Source organism: Natrix helvetica (genome assembly GCF_964273705.1).
Source record: "Natrix helvetica genome assembly, chromosome: 1".
In the NCBI taxonomy this organism is placed as follows: Eukaryota; Metazoa; Chordata; class Lepidosauria; order Squamata; family Natricidae; genus Natrix; species Natrix helvetica.
The window spans coordinates 27056334-27073628 of NC_138548.1; the positions used below are offsets into that span (position 1 = coordinate 27056334).

General features: G+C 40.5%; 1 protein-coding gene across 3 annotated transcripts in view; it reads right to left on the minus strand.

The window, feature by feature from the left end:
- MAP4K5 (mitogen-activated protein kinase kinase kinase kinase 5) overlaps positions 1-17295 on the minus strand; it is a 103459-nt gene that overhangs the window by 20999 nt on the left and 65165 nt on the right. For all 3 annotated transcript variants that reach the window (XM_081935069.1, XM_081935068.1, XM_081935070.1), the window contains exons 9-20: positions 14729-14801; positions 12545-12676; positions 12362-12424; positions 11997-12078; positions 10840-10956; positions 9593-9671; positions 8308-8366; positions 6870-6937; positions 3456-3500; positions 2105-2147; positions 1473-1671; positions 234-331 (exon numbers count right to left, since the gene is read on the minus strand). In XM_081935069.1, the coding sequence (XP_081791195.1) occupies positions 234-331; positions 1473-1671; positions 2105-2147; positions 3456-3500; positions 6870-6937; positions 8308-8366; positions 9593-9671; positions 10840-10956; positions 11997-12078; positions 12362-12424; positions 12545-12676; positions 14729-14801 (1058 nt within the window). The remainder of the gene's footprint in view (positions 1-233; positions 332-1472; positions 1672-2104; positions 2148-3455; positions 3501-6869; positions 6938-8307; positions 8367-9592; positions 9672-10839; positions 10957-11996; positions 12079-12361; positions 12425-12544; positions 12677-14728; positions 14802-17295) is intronic.

Sequence of the window (17295 nt, forward strand, 5' to 3'; positions counted from 1 at the left end):
TAAAGTCACCCAGTCGACTTTCATGCTTTAACTTGGGCCTAGAACTCACAGTTTCCCAATTTCTAGCCTGATGCCTTAACCAAGCCAAACTGTCTCCTTTTGCTTGCCTGTCCCCCTGTAAGCACTGATGAGCAGGAAAAGCACAGATTGAACCAGTGATCAAGAGTGCTTTTTCACGGTATCAAACAGCAATTAAGTGTCCACACCGCAGAGTAGAAGATATAAATGCCCACCAGGAATTCCCGCTTCTCCTTTTTCCGTGGCAGCTGCGGTATATGTGCCAATCCCTCCGCGTTTTCCTCAGGATGCTTCGTCACAGTGTCCCCATTGCCTAAACAGCAGAATTGTAAATAGGAGTAAGCCCCACATGATGAAAAAATAATCTGAATCGAGGAATGGGCAGAGGACAATGATACCTTTCCCTCTGTCCCAGGACTGGAGAGCTAGGGTGAAACATCCACCAGTATTCCAGGGGATAAAGCACCACTGGGAATCTGCATCCCATCACCCAGGAAGATTTTCATGTCAATCGGGAGATTAACTGAATTCTAGTCATGGGCCCCAGAAGTGGCAGCTATTGCTCTGCAAAGCTACATTTTCCCTCCTTGATAGTCTGCTGGGGCCAAGAGATACAAGGCAATGATACAAAGAGGGAAGGACCAGGCTTTTCCTTTTCCTTCGGACCTTCCTCCATTTTTCACACATTATTCCTATTTTATGGCTTATGCTGTAGTTTTCGCGAGTCTCCTGTTTCTCAATGGGAAGTAATCATGCTGCCAATCGTTTCTATCATGAATGAAAAGAATTCTAGGGGCACCGAAGAGGGGTTTGGAGGCTTCCGCCTGCAGGAAAAGTAGTTTTTTTTTTTGATATTCTACTGTTCTCAGAAAATGAATAAGGGATTTTCAAGGGTTTATTTTTTATGCCATATAGTGAAATTTGGGGTGGGTGACAGAAATCGTAGAAGACAAAATTTCCACCCAGCTCTTCTCCTAAAGCCTGCAAATTAGCTACAAATACGTGATTATGGTTGAATCAAGTGTTTTTATATTTATCAATACTGTGACCTGACTGTCACATTTTAAAAGACCTCTGACTTAAAATTTAAGCCCTTCTGCATTCCGATGCAAACTCTTTGGGGCATTGCAATTTAAAGAAGGCGTACTATATGGCGAAGTGAAAATGGCGAATAATGAATTGAGATATCCACCCAAAAGTACCACAGAGAACTATATAGTACCACCTTTCCTCTCCTTTCATTCTGAATATTTTCAGGGTAGTTGTAACCTGTATCTGAGCATGCAGGGGTTGAATTTGCAAACTTTTTGCAAAGATCTCCTTTAGTATTTGTTTCCTCTTACATATTTCGGGAGGTCCTGATGAAAATGAATGAACCATGAAGCTAAGAGAACTTTGCATACACTGTTGAGCTTGGCAGAAGTAACCCTCATTCAAGGAACAATGTTAATTACCCAAATCAGTGTATCTGGCTGTGAGTAGACCAGGGCTGCTGACACTGCTGCTGATGCCAAATAGAGAGGGTTCTATCTGAGGTCCACAAACAGGTATGCTTTGTCTCCGGTGACCTGGTGCGGCTTGATTTTGGAAATCGGGACAATACTTGATCGTCTGGGACTTCTCATTATCCATGAAAATTTCTTCTAAGCGAGGCTAAAGCAGAAACATAAAGCATGAATGTTGCTGTTTCCTTGGACACTATCTATTCCTGAAGACATGATCAGACCTAACCTGCTCCCTCTTTCCCATGCCTGTGCTCCCCTTTGGGCCTGATGTTTCTCCAAAATGACCTCTCCGGCATATGAACAGAACCTCTACACCATACCTTTAAGTGTCTCTTCAACACCACAACGTTTAGCATTTTACCCAGAAAAAGAACACGTAATATTAAACAGCATGAAAACTATGTGTCTAGGTAGAGAACAAAAACTAGAGAAACAATCCTTGGAAATGTGTGACCAATTGCAATAAAGTGAACAAGTAATTGCAATAAAGTAATGAATCTTACTACTTTTTAGAAAATCTTGTTCCTAAAAAACTTCCTTGGTGTGCAACTGTTGATTCGTGCTTAGGGATATGCAATTACCTTTGGAGGCAGAGGAGGGGGTCCGGCTCTTTTCAATGTTGACCTAAAACAAGTCCAACGAAAGTGTTTATTCCCATCTAATAAGGTAGCAGCATTACTATCAAGAAATCATTATTGCTTGCAATGTCAAAAAAAACTGGTTAGTTGCCCAGCATGGATAATTTTGCAATTATAGCTTCTATCTTTCAAATGGAATTATTTGTAAGTAAGCAAGCCAACAGTACTGATGATTAGCAAAGTAAAAATACATAAAGATTACCCCTCTGAGATTTCTTTCCCCTTTGTAAATGGGGCTATATCATATACCTGTCAATACTTCAATTCTACCTCCTCCTGCACAAGGTCCCCAAACAAGAAAAGTTATCTCAAATTCCTCTGATGTTCCTCAAGCCTACATCCTACTATACATGTCTTGTTCTACTTTTAAAAGTCATCTAGGTCAATATCTGTGAGTGCAACCTATAGCTACAACATCCCTGAGAAGTGGCTTCAACTTAAGTAACTCCAAAGGAGGACTTCCAAGGTCAGGCCATCATGTCCAATATGACCTGGTCCCAAATAGATTTATCATAGGACTATATGGAAAAATGAAAGAAATGGTTGTACACTACTGTAATCCTTACATCAATACCTGCCTAGGCTGAACTAAGATTAATTTGGTCAACTGCTTCATTTATTTTAAAAAAACTCCTCTAGTAATAGCTCTGAATTTGTCATTTATTTTTTCCCAGCAATTAGGAATTAAACACTAAGAGCCACTTGAAGCTCACACAAGATTTGGCATGTTTTGTTTGCATCTTGATAGACAGTGCAAGGTAATGTTGCAAAATGATAGAGATCACTGTGGGAGGAAAAAAACCTGTGCATGCTTTCTCAAACATGTCTATGGAGATTCTCAGTTAACTAGGTTATGGTTGCCAATGGACTTTCTTTGTCAGTCCTTTCTTCCTCATCCAAGAAGCAAACAGGAGTGAAGAAGTTTCTTGGATGAGAAGCAAAATATCTTCAAGGAAAAACAAAGAAAGCCCCATTGCCTGTGGAAAAAGCACCTTTGGGTTTCTCAAATAGGATGGCTAAGCAATCTGAGAAGTTGTGGTCTTAGAGAACAGCTAATTCCTTAATTGTCATTGCACTGCCGTGCAAGTGGACCCCCCTTCTACAATCATCTGTTCTCCTAAGAATCTTTATGTTATAAGACCTTGGTGCAAGAAGAACAAGATTGAGTTTCCCGCATCCAACGTGATTTCCAATTATGTAGCTTTCTCAGCGTGGAACAAACATAAGCCTTTTTTGGGTCAACGGTTACAGTATCAGGCAGTAAAGATAAAAAGGTCAGTCAGAAAGCACTTACTCCTCAGCATCTTCATGGCCATCACCAAATTTGGTAAGATGTCCCCTAAAAGAAATGTTTACAAAATTAAAAAGGAAGAAAAACATTGTAAATCAAAGTTCAGTTTGAGCGAATGCAGCTGAAAGGCATCTATTCCTGTGACAGCTGAGAAGGTCAAGTGGCCAAGCTGGCAGAAATTTCCTCTATAGAAAAAGATAACCCATAAAGAAAACCTGGAAGGGGTATAGATTCTCTGTGTCAATCCAGGATCCACATAACAATCTGAAAGGAAGTTTTGCTCAGAATTTATCTTCCAAGCTTCAAAAGTTGAGAAACAATGGTCTATGACAACCTTCCCCGGGACTGACTCTCGCTGTGTGGGGTAGAAACTGCAGAAATTGCATTTGGAGTGTTATCTGGCTGTAGCAAGCTAGTTTTCAAAACACTGAATTCTCTCAATTTAACACTTGTAATTAAGCTTCCTCCACCAATCTTCCCAAGGAGCTCTTACAAGTTTATGATTTCCTTGGCCATCATAAGCTTGGCTCAATTAATAGCTGACTCTACACCTCCAGCAAGAAGAATTATTGACCAAAGTTTTGCTCAGAATATCTGCGGACAGAAGAATTTAGGGGGGAAATGTTAATAAGAGTTTGCTATGGTTCTGACGATCCCTCCTCAGAGATGGTTTAACTAATTCAGAAGAGAAGCAACATGTTTGCTGGAAATTGTATTCACTGAAATTCAGATTTAAAATAAACTCTGTTTACATCAGAATTCTAGCTAGTGAAATGACCCTTTCACAAAAAGCCAAAGCCTAATATAGTCATAAATCAAAGCTGCATGTTTTCTAGTGAAGTCCAAGAGTGCAAAAAGCTGCTCTGAAGCCAAAACTAAAAAGGCTCATTTTTTTATTGCGTGGTGGTGACAATATCCAGAATTTCAGGCTTCCAAAACCCCAAGCATTTCCTGTTTATGCTGCTGGGCAGAACATGATCTCCAAGGGAGTGGAAGTTATATTTGCCAAACTGGACATTTGGGGCATTCATATTCTACTTTATCACTGCAGCTGATGAATGCGTTAACACCTGGCCTTTCAGTTTCTTTGAAGAATTCATTCCACCCGAAACAGCAATGAATGCTAGATATAAGCCCAGAAGCTTCTGTTTCCCGCAAGTGCTTTCTTTATCAGTTGCCTGATCCTGGAAGTCACTGCAGGACATGCCAGCCCAAAGCAACTGAAAAGACAAAAATGCTCCAATGCAATCAGAGAAAGCCATCAGGCGCCACAAAAATATCATGAATATTTACAAACCAAAAGGGAAATTCAAAACCACTAGCATTACAAAGCCCCTTTCCTTTAGTGGGGGGAAAAAAGCTACACTATAAAGGAATGCATTTATTCACATGTATTCCTGCTTACCCCAGTTTTCCCTGCATTTTCTTTGGTATAAACCCCGTGTCAAAAGTGGTAAATTCCAAAGGCATTCCTCTTCACCCCTTTCTAAAATCAACTGTGATTTTATAATTAGCAAATAATAATTTACTAGTATTTTTTATTATATTGAAAATTTACTAAAAAAATTATAAATTATTACAAAAACATAATTATGGAAAAAAATAGTAAAACTGTAATGTAATGGGCTGGCCGAAAGAGGAATGTACTTAAGGAAAGAATGACCCCATAAATAGAGGTTATGCTGCAAGGCCCAATTCAAGGCAAAATTATTTTACTATGATGAGCTGCTTCTGCCATAGAACTAGTACTTTTCTATTTGCATGGTGACAAAAGGAACCTAATGGTCCTCAAAGTTCTCCCTTTAACCTGTGAGATCTCAGATGATCTGACTAGGATCTATTCTGTAATACAATATACAATACAATACAATAGCAGAGTTGGAAGGGACCTTGGAGGTCTTCTAGTCCAACCCCCTGCCTAGGCAGGAAACCCTATACCGTTTCAGACAAATGGCTATCCAACATCTTCTTAAAGACTTCCAGTGTTGGGGCATTCACAACTTCTGGAGGCAACTTCTGTTCCACTGATTAATTGTTCTCACTGTCAGGAAGTTTCTCCTCAGTTCTAAGTTGCTTCTCTCCTTGATTAGTTTCCACCCATTGCTTCTTGTTCTGTCCACAGGTGCCTTGGAGAATAGTTTGACTCCCTCTTCATTGTGGCAACCCCTGAGATATTGGAACACTGCTATCATGTCTCCCCTAGTCCTTCTTTCTCTTAAGCTAGACATACCCAGTTCCTGCAACCGTTCTTCATATGTTTTAGTCTGTTTTAGAAAGTTGTTCTAAAGAACAACTTTCCTAGACAAGACCTTCTGGCTACAGGAAAATACAGATGTGCAATAATACTGATACAGTATCAGCCTCCCCCAATTTGGTGTGATCTAGAAGTGTTGGACTTACTTTCATAAATCCCACTAGGCTGGGCTGGGCTACCCAGGAGAATGGCAGCAAGTACCTAAAACATCTCTTATGAATTGCTCAGAATGTTATGAGGAATTCAAAATTATTTCTCATTCACTCAGGGCTAAGTGTAAAGACAACTGCTGTCTCATAAAAGAAGATGCCCAAAGGGCTAATATACCTTAGCTTTGATCTAAAGAGACAGCAGCAGCTGTATTAAATATACTTGAGGTTGAAAATGCAACCCGGTTTGAGAAACAATTTATATACTCTCCCAATAGATTATGTTTTTAAACTATTCATACTTCTGAAGTTCTTATCCTTTAGAACCTCCGATTGGGCAAACTGCATCAACAGCCTTAGTAAACAAAGTGCTTCCTGGCCAATTTTCATAACCTCAGAGCAGAGAAATACAAGCTGAGGCAAACTTCTGACAAATTGGCCATACTGAAAGCAAGGATACGAGCATCCTGTTGCTTAAATGACTGGATCACAGAGCAACCTGTAGGATGATGGACCACAACTAAGCCTCCCACCCTTGTGAAGGACACAGAACAGACAGGTTTTTATCCTCCTCTCTCCCTCTCTTTCTCTCCCCCTCCCCCCCTCACTCTTATCCATCCATCCATCAATCCACCCACCCGCCCATCTATCTACGACACAGAAAATTAATTGGCTTATTCCTTTCTTTTAATTTTGGTGCCACCAGATTCCGAACACCGAATGGCACCAAAACTAGTTAAATAAATGATGCTGAAGATGGGGACAGAAAAGCTTCTGAATGGCAAACTATTCCCATATTCAGGGGGGTTAATAGTAAAGGAGGGACACATCCCTTAAAAAGCTGCCCTTCTTATTACAGAAGGGCAGCTTTTTGAGCTTGCCAGTCCTCTCGAACTCATACCGAGCAATGTCTCCTACAGTCTCCAATATCTGCTCCTCCCACTTTGCTCTCAATAGCCAGATTAGCATGAAAATCCTCGTTATTTATTCAGGACAAAGCCATGCAAAACTTACTTGGCACAACCTGCACCATCAGTGAAAGGGCTCCAATGTGAAGCAAAGGGTGCTCCGGCTGGTATTCTCTGCCAATGCATAAAACCACAGATGAATGACTTCCCAAAAGGACCCAATCCTCCAAAAACAAAGATCAGCACTGCTGCAACTGAAATGGAAGCTTTGTAGATACAGTTACAGCCGAGGCAAAGCAATTCCCACGTTAGACACAGGACTGGTTTAGTTCTGGTCTGGAAAATTCAACAAGGCAAGTATAGGTTGTATCAGGAGGACAAGCCAGGCATCGACCTCACCTAGCCAAAAATAACTGCCATAATGGTAGAGATTAATAGTTTTAGTCCTCACTTTACATTGATTCTTTCAGCAGCCGTTTGAAGTTACGACGGCACTGAACAATGGAACTTATGATAAAGTTGCAGCTGCTGCAACACTCCAGTCATCACAAAATTCAGTCCCACCAGGGAAAGACCTGCATTTACGACCGCTTTTTGGCCAACCCTCTACTCATGACCATCAGCTGCCTCCACTGCCTGACGTTGCCATACCTGCTGCACCACACACCACTATTGCAATGGCTGGGGCCTTCTTTTGTAACAACTTATTTTGTGTTGGGATAGTCAGGGCTTTTCCTGCGCTCTGCCCAGGGTTTTCTTTTATGAAAGAAGAATGGTGCATGAAAGAAGGTCCCAGCTGTGTCAAAAGAAGCCTTCTAGCCGGGGCCCCTTTTCAGGTGCCAAGCTTTAAATAGATGCCCTGGGTACGGTGCTAGAGAAGTCCTAGCTGCACCAGCACAAAAGAAAGGGAGGCATAGGGGAGTTGAGAGCTCAAAGGCAGGCAGAGGACACAATCCCTTACTTTAACAAATTTCAGTACAGGAATAAACTAGGAATGGCTTGGGGTGGGTCCTTGCCTAATGACCAGTGGGATTCAGGTAAAAACAGCAATGGGGACTGATGGGATGGCTGTTGCTAAATAGTATAGGGTCTCCTGCTTAAGCAGGGGGTTGGACTAGAAGACTTCCGAGGACCCTTCCAGCTCTATTCTGAATGAGATTCAGGGGGAGGGGGAAGGAACTGATAACCCCATTAATGCTTTCAAATTCTGGATGCCTTAGAAGAGTAGCATTGAGATACACAATTGGGAGTCCAGCCACAATTATGGAATATATCAGCCTTTCTTATCCTCAGCATCTTTAAAATATTTGGTTCAACTCCTAGAATTTCCCAGCCAGGATTATTGTGAAATAAATAAAATAACCAAAATAAAAAAGAATATTAATTGTGTATCTTTAATCTGATAAATCCTACTAACTCTTCTTTATTTCCTGATTAGATGTAATAGGATACACTACTTGTTAGAATCAAGAATATACAAAATGAGTTACTGCAAATTAAACTTACAGAGAGAGTAGAGGGAGGAAAAATTAGTCAATTCATACCATTTCATCCCGGGCTTCTGTCTCTTTCCTTAAGGGTGGTTCAAACTGCAACTTGTCAACTATAAAACATGGATATTTGCAATGTTAAACATAACATTCTCCCGCTGTAGTTTTTAAAAAGGTCAAACGCTTGTGTGCACACATACACAAACACACAAACACAGAGTTATAAAAGAACCCAATATATCAAAAGCTCAAGTATGTCAGCTTTGTTAATTGAAACTCCTTTAAAATAATAATTAAAATACGAGGTACATCTTCTTATAATACTCAGGAAATTAGAATGTACTGTTCCACATTAAAATATAAATCATTTTATATTAATTGATTTGTTGGCTTCCCCCAGGATATTTTTCCTTCCTTCCTTTTTTTTTTAAAAATATGGAACAGTATGTTGCAGAATAGTAAACCAGTTTGGTGGATTGTGAATTCCAGCCCTCTCTTAGGCATGAAGCTACCAGATGATTTGAGGCTGGTCAGATTCTTTCAGTCCTAGAAAGCAGCAATGGCAAAACACTACTGGAAATATTGCAAAGCAAATATTGCGGAGCAAATGGCATGGCCACAGACATCAAGACTTAAAAACGCATCTCTGTGCACCCCCCCCCCCCACAAAGAATACTTATGTACATGTAGATGGTTAAATGATGAGGATTTTAATAATAGGTGGGGTTAGGTTTTTTTTTTTTTTTTTTTGCAAATGTCAAAATACCAATTTTCTGAGCTAATAGTGATACTATGATAATTATTTGGTCAAAACTCAGAGCAAGGGGCTGTTCCTATTGCATGAAGCCTTTTCAGTGGGCCTGCTTCCTCTTTCTGCTATGACAAATCAAGCATAAAGGAATTTACCGTGCACAAATCTTGCTCGGCCTATTATTCCAAGATTTTGCTCAATGGAAAGCCAGAATGATTAACGAAGTTCAACACCAGTTGGGGGACAGAATTTTTTCCCATTTTTTTCTTGGAGATCCTAGACCAGGGGGTCTCCAACCTTAGCAACTTTACTCTTGGGGGACTTCAACGCCCAGAATTCCCCAGCCAGCAAGGCTTAAAGTTGCCAAGGTTGGAGACGCCTGTCCTAGACAACAACCCAAGGAGATACCCTCAATTCAGTGTATAAGTTCAGAATATTTTATTCCATTCCTCAGAACACCCTTCTCCAAGGATACTGAGAGTTGTAGATCACCCAACCTAGTAGGAAAGGCTACTTCAAAGATAAACATTTCTATTTGATTTAGTACATGACAAGGGTGACGACTTTCAAAACGTATTGGAAACTCACAATTTATTTCAGATGCTGTCCTTTCGGCTCTGACATTTCTGTTGGTGGAGCGAATCGTGTGGCGAATAATAGGGTGTGGCTAGAGGATTCAGAAAAGCAGACATTCAAAGCACCTCCTGAACTTAAAAAGAATTCCCCCCACAATTGCAACACTCACATGTTTTTGCAGCTGGATTTTTTTTTTCTACCTGTGGTTTGTGCCACGTTTCCAAGAGTTCATTCAAGTTCCTGGCTTTATGATGCTTTACATAATAATGTTATTTATTTTTAATTTTAAAAACCCTAAATAAATATTTTTAAAAGAAAGACTTTTAAAAATACTTTCTATTTAAGACATTTCACTGTCTGTAATAGTCTGATTCTCATTTATGTAAAGGGATGTAAAGCAACATTTATATTTTTAAATGTTAATCTGCCAACTACACAAATTGGCAGATTGACCAGGGATTAAAAAACAGGAAAGGGGACAAGACAAAAATAAGATTTTTTTTAAAAAATAAGCCAAAGAGACCTTAGAATTGGGTAATTTCATATCAGATTTTTGATAAGTCCCTAATCTGATATTAATTAATAATATGACATGGTAGAACATTGAAGAATCTATCACTGATGCACTCTTCTAAGTAACTAAAGGTAGCCTTTGATTTACTACCATTTGAAATTAAAACAGGGCTGAAGGGACTACGACCTGTGCCTGAGGTTACAACTGCAGCAATCCTCTGGACACATGATGAAAACTGGGGCGCTTGGCAGCCTGTCCATACTTATAACCACAGGGTGCTGCAACTCATGATGTTTCACTTAATGATCACTTCATTCAACCCCCAAGATTTCAGTTCCAATTGTGGTTGTAAATTGAATACCTATAAACAGTAGCTTTCTATGCCAGTTCAAGTCTTCAAATCATCTTCAGGGACAGACCCCAAATGAGCACATCCTAGTAGCCAAGACAGCATGGGTGTCCATTGTCTGGGTGTCCCCCATCCACCTCTGAGAATGAAACTGCCTCGCTCAAGGGTCCCCAACCTGTGAGCTTTGGGCCGTTACTGGGCTGTGGCCTGTTGGCCAGTAGGCTGTGTGAGTGGCTGGCAAGTGCGCACACACATGTGTGTGCACCCCTCCACTCACACTATCTTCATTGCAAGTGTCGTGCAGACGCTAGCATTGCCATGAGTGTTACAGTTGATACACAGCTTTACCATTTCATCCAAAATAAAACAAGGACATTGCTAGGAAGAAGAACTCACCTCAAAATCATCGTCATCTGTCTCAGTGTAGTGGGGATGGTTATCAGGATTGTTCACTTTGTCCAAGAGCTCAACAGCCAGAGAACGAGAAAGTCCAGGCTGCCCAACAAAGCTATGCTAAAAAAAATATTAGCATAAGAGAACAGATCTAAAATATTGTTAATGCAAGTTAAAGCAAGATTTTTTTAAAAAAAGCCTCTTTTCTTAAAAAGAATTAGTGGCAACTAAGACTCCTGGAGAGAACATCCCATGTTCAATGCACCAAGAAACCATTCAACCAACAACCAACAAACCAGAAACCCACCAGCAATCAATTGTATGTTTTTCCTTTAAGTAAGTGTGTGTGTGTGTGTGTGTTGCTACACACATTCCGTAATTGTCCTAAAGTTGCTTTTTTCAAAAGGCAACTGGACTTTGAAATGTCTCCTTGAATACATTTCACTTCTCAACCAAGTTTCTTCAGTTCTGACTGAATGGTGGAGGATGGAAGGATTTATATTCCTTGCAGTCATGTGAAAATGTGTTTGCACTATTTCTGAAAGTTGTTCAGGCCACTTGGAGGTTTATCTGTGCTCTCAAGGTCACCTGAATAGTGCAAATAGGTGTGGAACCTTTTTGGAACTGCTGAAAGGATTGTGTTGTAAACAGGAGATAGGTTGTGTCATACCCCCCCCCCTTTTGAAAGAGGACTGTTCAATCTTAATATAGACAGTCTCTTTGACCCATCTTTCAAACCAACAGTCCTTTCTGTCCAAAATGTGGACTTTACTGTCTTCAAAAGAGTGACCTTCACACAATTCCAATTTATATAATGCCTCTATTAATATAAGAAGTTTGCTTCTTTCTGTGATTTCCAGGCAATTTTCTTTGTTACAAAAGAAATCTAATTTCATCAACATTTCATGTAAAAAGCACAATTTAAGTAGCAGGCTTGACATATAACCCAGTCTTAACTCAAAAGTATTTATTATAAACTCAAAAGCATTTATTATAAAAACAAGAGACTTCTGCATGCCTGACATTTTTTAATAGTTACATTTTACAACCTTTTCAAAAACAGAGGGCCTCTTGATCTTCTGAAAGCTTGAATGTTTACTCCATTAGTTGTGATGAGACTTTCATGTTAACCCACACTAAAGGAAAAAAAACATACTTACTGTCAGAAGTCTGTCAGCAGTTGGCCTCTTCTTTGGATTTTTTGTAAGTGCTACTTTGACAAAATTATGGAATGTTGATGACCTGTAAAGCAAATGAAAGGTGTAATTTTTTATAAAATTGGTAGTTAACACAGAACAAATGTATAACGGACTAAATAATAGTTTCAAGCAGACATAAACGGAAGTAGCAACTATGGTCTTCCCCAGCTGGTTAACAATTTTCAGCATTCCATTTCATATTCTTGCTCCAGTTATGTCTCATTCCTCAGAATAAAAGATTTTTCTTTGGTATTTTAACCTAAAATTTTCTGGTAGCCCACTCAAAAAAAAAAAAAAAAAAAAAAGGAAAACCACTCAAGACTCACCATTTTGTTTTTTCTTTTAGCTTTGGAGGTTGAAAGTTACTTTTGGACATTAAAAAGAGAGCCCTGAAAACAAGAAGTAGGCACGTTTAGAAAATACATTTTTCCTGGTACGGTAATCATTTCCCCCTGCTTTAACTCTTGCCCAGTTACAATGGGGAGGGCTGTCCTGTCTTAACTACAGACCTCATGGGATGAAGGTCAAACATAGGTGGTTGCAACTCTCCAAGCTCAATTGATGTTATGCCCACAGCCCAGATGTCACAGAGTTGGTTGTAGCCACCGTTCTTTTCTACAGCTGCCACTTCTGGAGCCATCCTTAACAAGAGAAATAATACTACATATTAGAGAGTAAGAACAGGTCAATCCTTCTCTAACAACCTAGATTGGGGTGTCAAACTTGATTTCATTGAAGGCCACATCAGGGTTACAGGGTGGGTGTGGCCAGCTCGATGTCACTCGTGTCGGGGGCGCCTGTGGTGGCCTGAGCACTCTGCCAGTGAAAACGGGCTCCCGAAATCCGTTTTCGGCTGTCACGGCCTCCTGCAACCCTCTGCCAGCAAAAACGGAGCTCGGAAGGGCCACTTTCTCTGGCAGAAGCACTGTGGGTCGGTTCTTCACTGTTTCCAGGGCGGCCCCAAGGGTCAGATCTAAGTACCCCATGGGCCAGAGGCGGCTCCCAGGACTTGGGTTTGAGACCCCTGACCTAGATTCACTGGGCAGGACATTATGCGTATATGCAATCTGATACGTATGAAACAGTCTACCTTTTTTATAACTCATCAAAGCCAAATGAACCTGCCCTGCATCTTGGCTTGCCATTGTTATGTCACTGGTTCCCTAAATCCAGCCAGTTAAAAGCAGGTTTCTCAAGTTCTGAGTGAGCTGATGTGAGACATTTTTTACTTCATGGGTCACAAGCTGTGCAGGCCTGAACTTAATGCTGTTTATATTGATTCAACACTCATGGAACTTGAGGAATGCACTTAAAGTTTTGACAGACATCATTTTGGAGACAGTCTCAAGTTTCCAGAAAAGACAATCTGGCCCTTTCAAAAGCACACGAGATAAGCTTTTCCATAAATAAAGACTTTCTGCAAGCAAATTCAAACCTACTTCTGTTATCATGAAGACTAGGAGATTTGTTGTTTATATACTGTATGTGTACTTGTTTATAGTAAGGTACAATTCTCACATTTCACAAGTCAGCATTACACCTTGTTTGCCAGATTGACTATAAACTATACATCAATGTCTGTATTCCCAAACTCATTTTGAGCAGGCGCTGCCCTGTTAGCTGGCCAAAGCGCATGGGCGTGCTGACCAGCTGAGTTCACCCATTTTTAAAGCCATTATTCGCCCTCCCCAGGCTCCAGTGGCTTTATAGGAGCCTGGGGAGGGAGAAAAGAGCCTCCCCCCCCCCCGAGGCCCTCCGGAGGCTTCATGAGCTTCCCTGAAGCCTCCAGAGCGCAAAAAAACCGGCCCTATGGGCAAACCGGAAGTTTGGGAATGGACTTCCGGTTTGCTCAGAGGGTCGTTTTAAGTGCTCCGGAGGCTTCAGGGAAGCCTCCTGAAGGTCCCTGAAGCCTCAGGAGCACTTAAAACGACCCTCCGAGCAAACCGGAAGTCCCTGAAGCCTCCGGAGCGCTCAAAACAACCTTCCGAGCAAACTGGAAGTCACTTCTGGTTTGCTCGGAGGGTCGTTTTAAGTGCTCCTGAGGCTTCAGAGAAGCCTCCTGAAAGTCTCTGAAGCCTCCGGAGCGCTCAAAACGACCCCCCGAGCAAACCGGAAGTCACTTCCGGTTTGCTCATAGGGTCTTTTTTTGTCCTCCGGAGGGGAGGCGGGGAGGCTTTTCTCCAATAAAGCCCTGGAGGGTGGGTGGGTGGGTGAAAAAAGGATGCAAAAAATGGGGGCTCGCGCCTGTAATGCACGCATGCGCACTAGGGGGTGGTGGTAGCGCATTGCATTATGGGTGCGGCATGCCCACGCACGACCCCCCTGCGCTCCCCCCCCCCCACTTATGGCACACGAGCCAAAAAAGGTTCATCATCACTGCACTAGACCAAAACGTATTTCCTGGATTGTGAACATTATTGCACTTAAAGTCTATGTGTTCCTGTTTCCATTTTACCCTCCTTGCTTGACCAGAAGTTTTTGGTGGGCCCAAAGCTGTGTTTAGCAAAGTTATCCAACATAGAGTCTGTCTATCCAACAAGGCTGTAGAAGGATATAATAGTCTACAAACTGCTGCTTTCAACATAATGTAACCTTAGCTGAACAATTCTATTTCAGATTCTTTATAGTACAGTCAGGAAACCCTGGTTCAAGGTCAGTGGCCCTAGTTTAAATAATCCCAAGGAATTTATTACCAGTAAGGGGTGCCAATAAATGACTTCCTCTTTGCAATTGTGGCTGTTATTTTTGCTGCTACGCCAAAGTCAGCTGTAGAAGGAAAAAAATTGAAGACATTTTTAGAAGTTGCCTTCCTTTTGAAGCATATACCCAAGAAAATATTTAGAGCTTTGTTCTCATCAGGGGTATATGAATGCCAGATGCTTCAGGTAAGTAGATAATATTTATGGGTTCATCTAGAGCAGGGGTGTCCAAACTTGGGAACTTTAAGACTTGTGGACTTCAACTCCCAGAATTCCCAGTCCACAAGTCTTAAAGTTCTCAAGTTTGGACACCCCTGATCTAGAGCTAGTGCCATGAATAAGAACTTTACTTTACTGATTCTGCTACAAAAATCAATCTTGGTAAGTAAATGAATGGAAATAGAGTTACAGACATTTAGCACTATAGGACATAGGAAATGAAGCAAGTTCTGCTAAGACAGCACAGTACCTTCTGGTTATTATGGCCCATACAAGAAACCTGCCACATTTTGCCACAACTTGGAGCATTGCCTAGTGAACAAGTATTAACCATATTTGCTGCATCAGGGACAGATTGTGAGCTCAAAGGAAAATAACACTCAGTCCCAATACCTTAAATTTCTTAAGCCTTAGCTATACATGGAATATAGCTAAATTTCTCTCATCTTTTTTCTTGCTTCCAGAACAGCAGAACATCTCACATTCAGTTTTCCATTCTCACTACAAGCATTTTAGAGCTTGAATTCAGATTGTTGTGAGAGAAAGCCTTGGCATGGAAAAAAGATCATGTGGCTACTGAGAGTCAATATTATTTAATTATGTTAATGGAACATAATCATCAATCAAAGCCTTACCCACCACACAATTTCGTTGGCAAGAGCCCTAATTATAAATCAGTATGGCAGATCTTGACTTAAATTTATCCTCCATCAAGGTTTCTAGATGGCTAAAACTACCCTGTTATTTTGTATTTTTTATAAAAATAAAAAATAAAATAAAAATAAAAATAAAAAAAATAGTTTTTGCACTCTGCAAACCTTGAGAAAACGGGCTCTTCCCCCCCCCCCCCCAAAAGGCATGAATAGCCTTTAGGGGATTTGCAGAGTGCTCATAGGGGAGTGAGGGGGCAATAACGAGCAAAAAAGGTGCATTTTTCACGAAAACGGACTCGTTTTTCGTTTTAAAAAGAAGAGCATGGATAGCCTTTAGGAAACTTATAGAGTGCTCCTGGGGGCTGGGTGGGGTAAAATTGAGCAAAAAACAGGCCACTGTGTGCTCATTTCTGCCCTCCCCAGCCCCAGGAGCTCTCTAAAAGCTTCCTAGAGGCTATGCACGCCCATTTTGGTGAAGGGGCGGGGTTTCGGGAGGCAAAAAAATGATGTATTCAGTGTATAAGATGCACCCAGATTTTCAGCCTCTTTTTTGAGGGGAAAAAGTGCGTCTTATACTCCGAAAAATATGGTGTATTCAAATATATACATATTCTTTTACTACTAAATAACAAGAACCCTACTCCTATGCATCTGTGACCAGGAGATGTAAACATCAGGCAGTTCAGCTAATACATGAAATGGAGATCTGCCACCTTCCTTTTTAAGGAAATAAACATTCTTAAGATTAAGGACTATAATGAAACCATAGTTTCCCAAAATTCAGCCGGAATACAAATTCTACAGACTTACAAATAGAAATCAGATTTTCTTTAAAACTTTATAAACCCCGTTATCTCATACATAAGAGAGTTCTAAAATGCATTTTTCATTAAAGTAAAGAAGAAAACTATTAAACCAATGATTAAAAGCAGTCAAGAGTTTTTACTCTCCTCTATATTTGGCTAGATTTAACCATTATTGCCTTTTATGAGGTTTTTATCTTCCTACTATTGTATTTGAAGTTGTATTTATTATGCCCTGAAGACTTCAATTTGTTATATTTCATTGTTTTTATTGCTATCATCAACTTGTTTACTAAATTTTGTTTTTAAGGACTGCATATTTTGTATTTTTATACTGTAAGTAATTTTTGTTGATTAAAGATTATTTTTCCCCTCTAGATTATGATTATAATATTTCAAGAGAAACTCTAGAAGCATAAGCTTTTCCTGTTTGCAAAACAGTCATACTCTATCATAAAAGGATCAGATTGTTCAGCAGCCTTGTTTCTTCTCCGTATCTTGGGTAAGAGAGACTTACACAACTCACCTTCCTCCTTTTCTCTAATTAACTAAGTTCTTACAATACAATACAATACAATAGTAGAGTTGGAAGGGACCTTGGAGGTCTTCTAGTCCAACCCCCTGCCTAGGCAGGAAACCCTATACCGTTTCAGACAAATAGCTATCCAACATCTTCTTAAAGACTTCCAGTGTTGGGGCATTCACAACTTCTGGAGGCAAGCTGTTCCACTGATTAATTGTTCTCACTGTCAGGAAATTCCTCCTCAGTTCTAAATTGCTTCTCTCCTTGATTAGTTTCCACCCATTGCTTCTTGTTCTACCCTCAGGTGCTTTGGAGAATAGTTTGACTCCCTCTTCTTTGTGGCAACCTCTGAGATATTGGAAT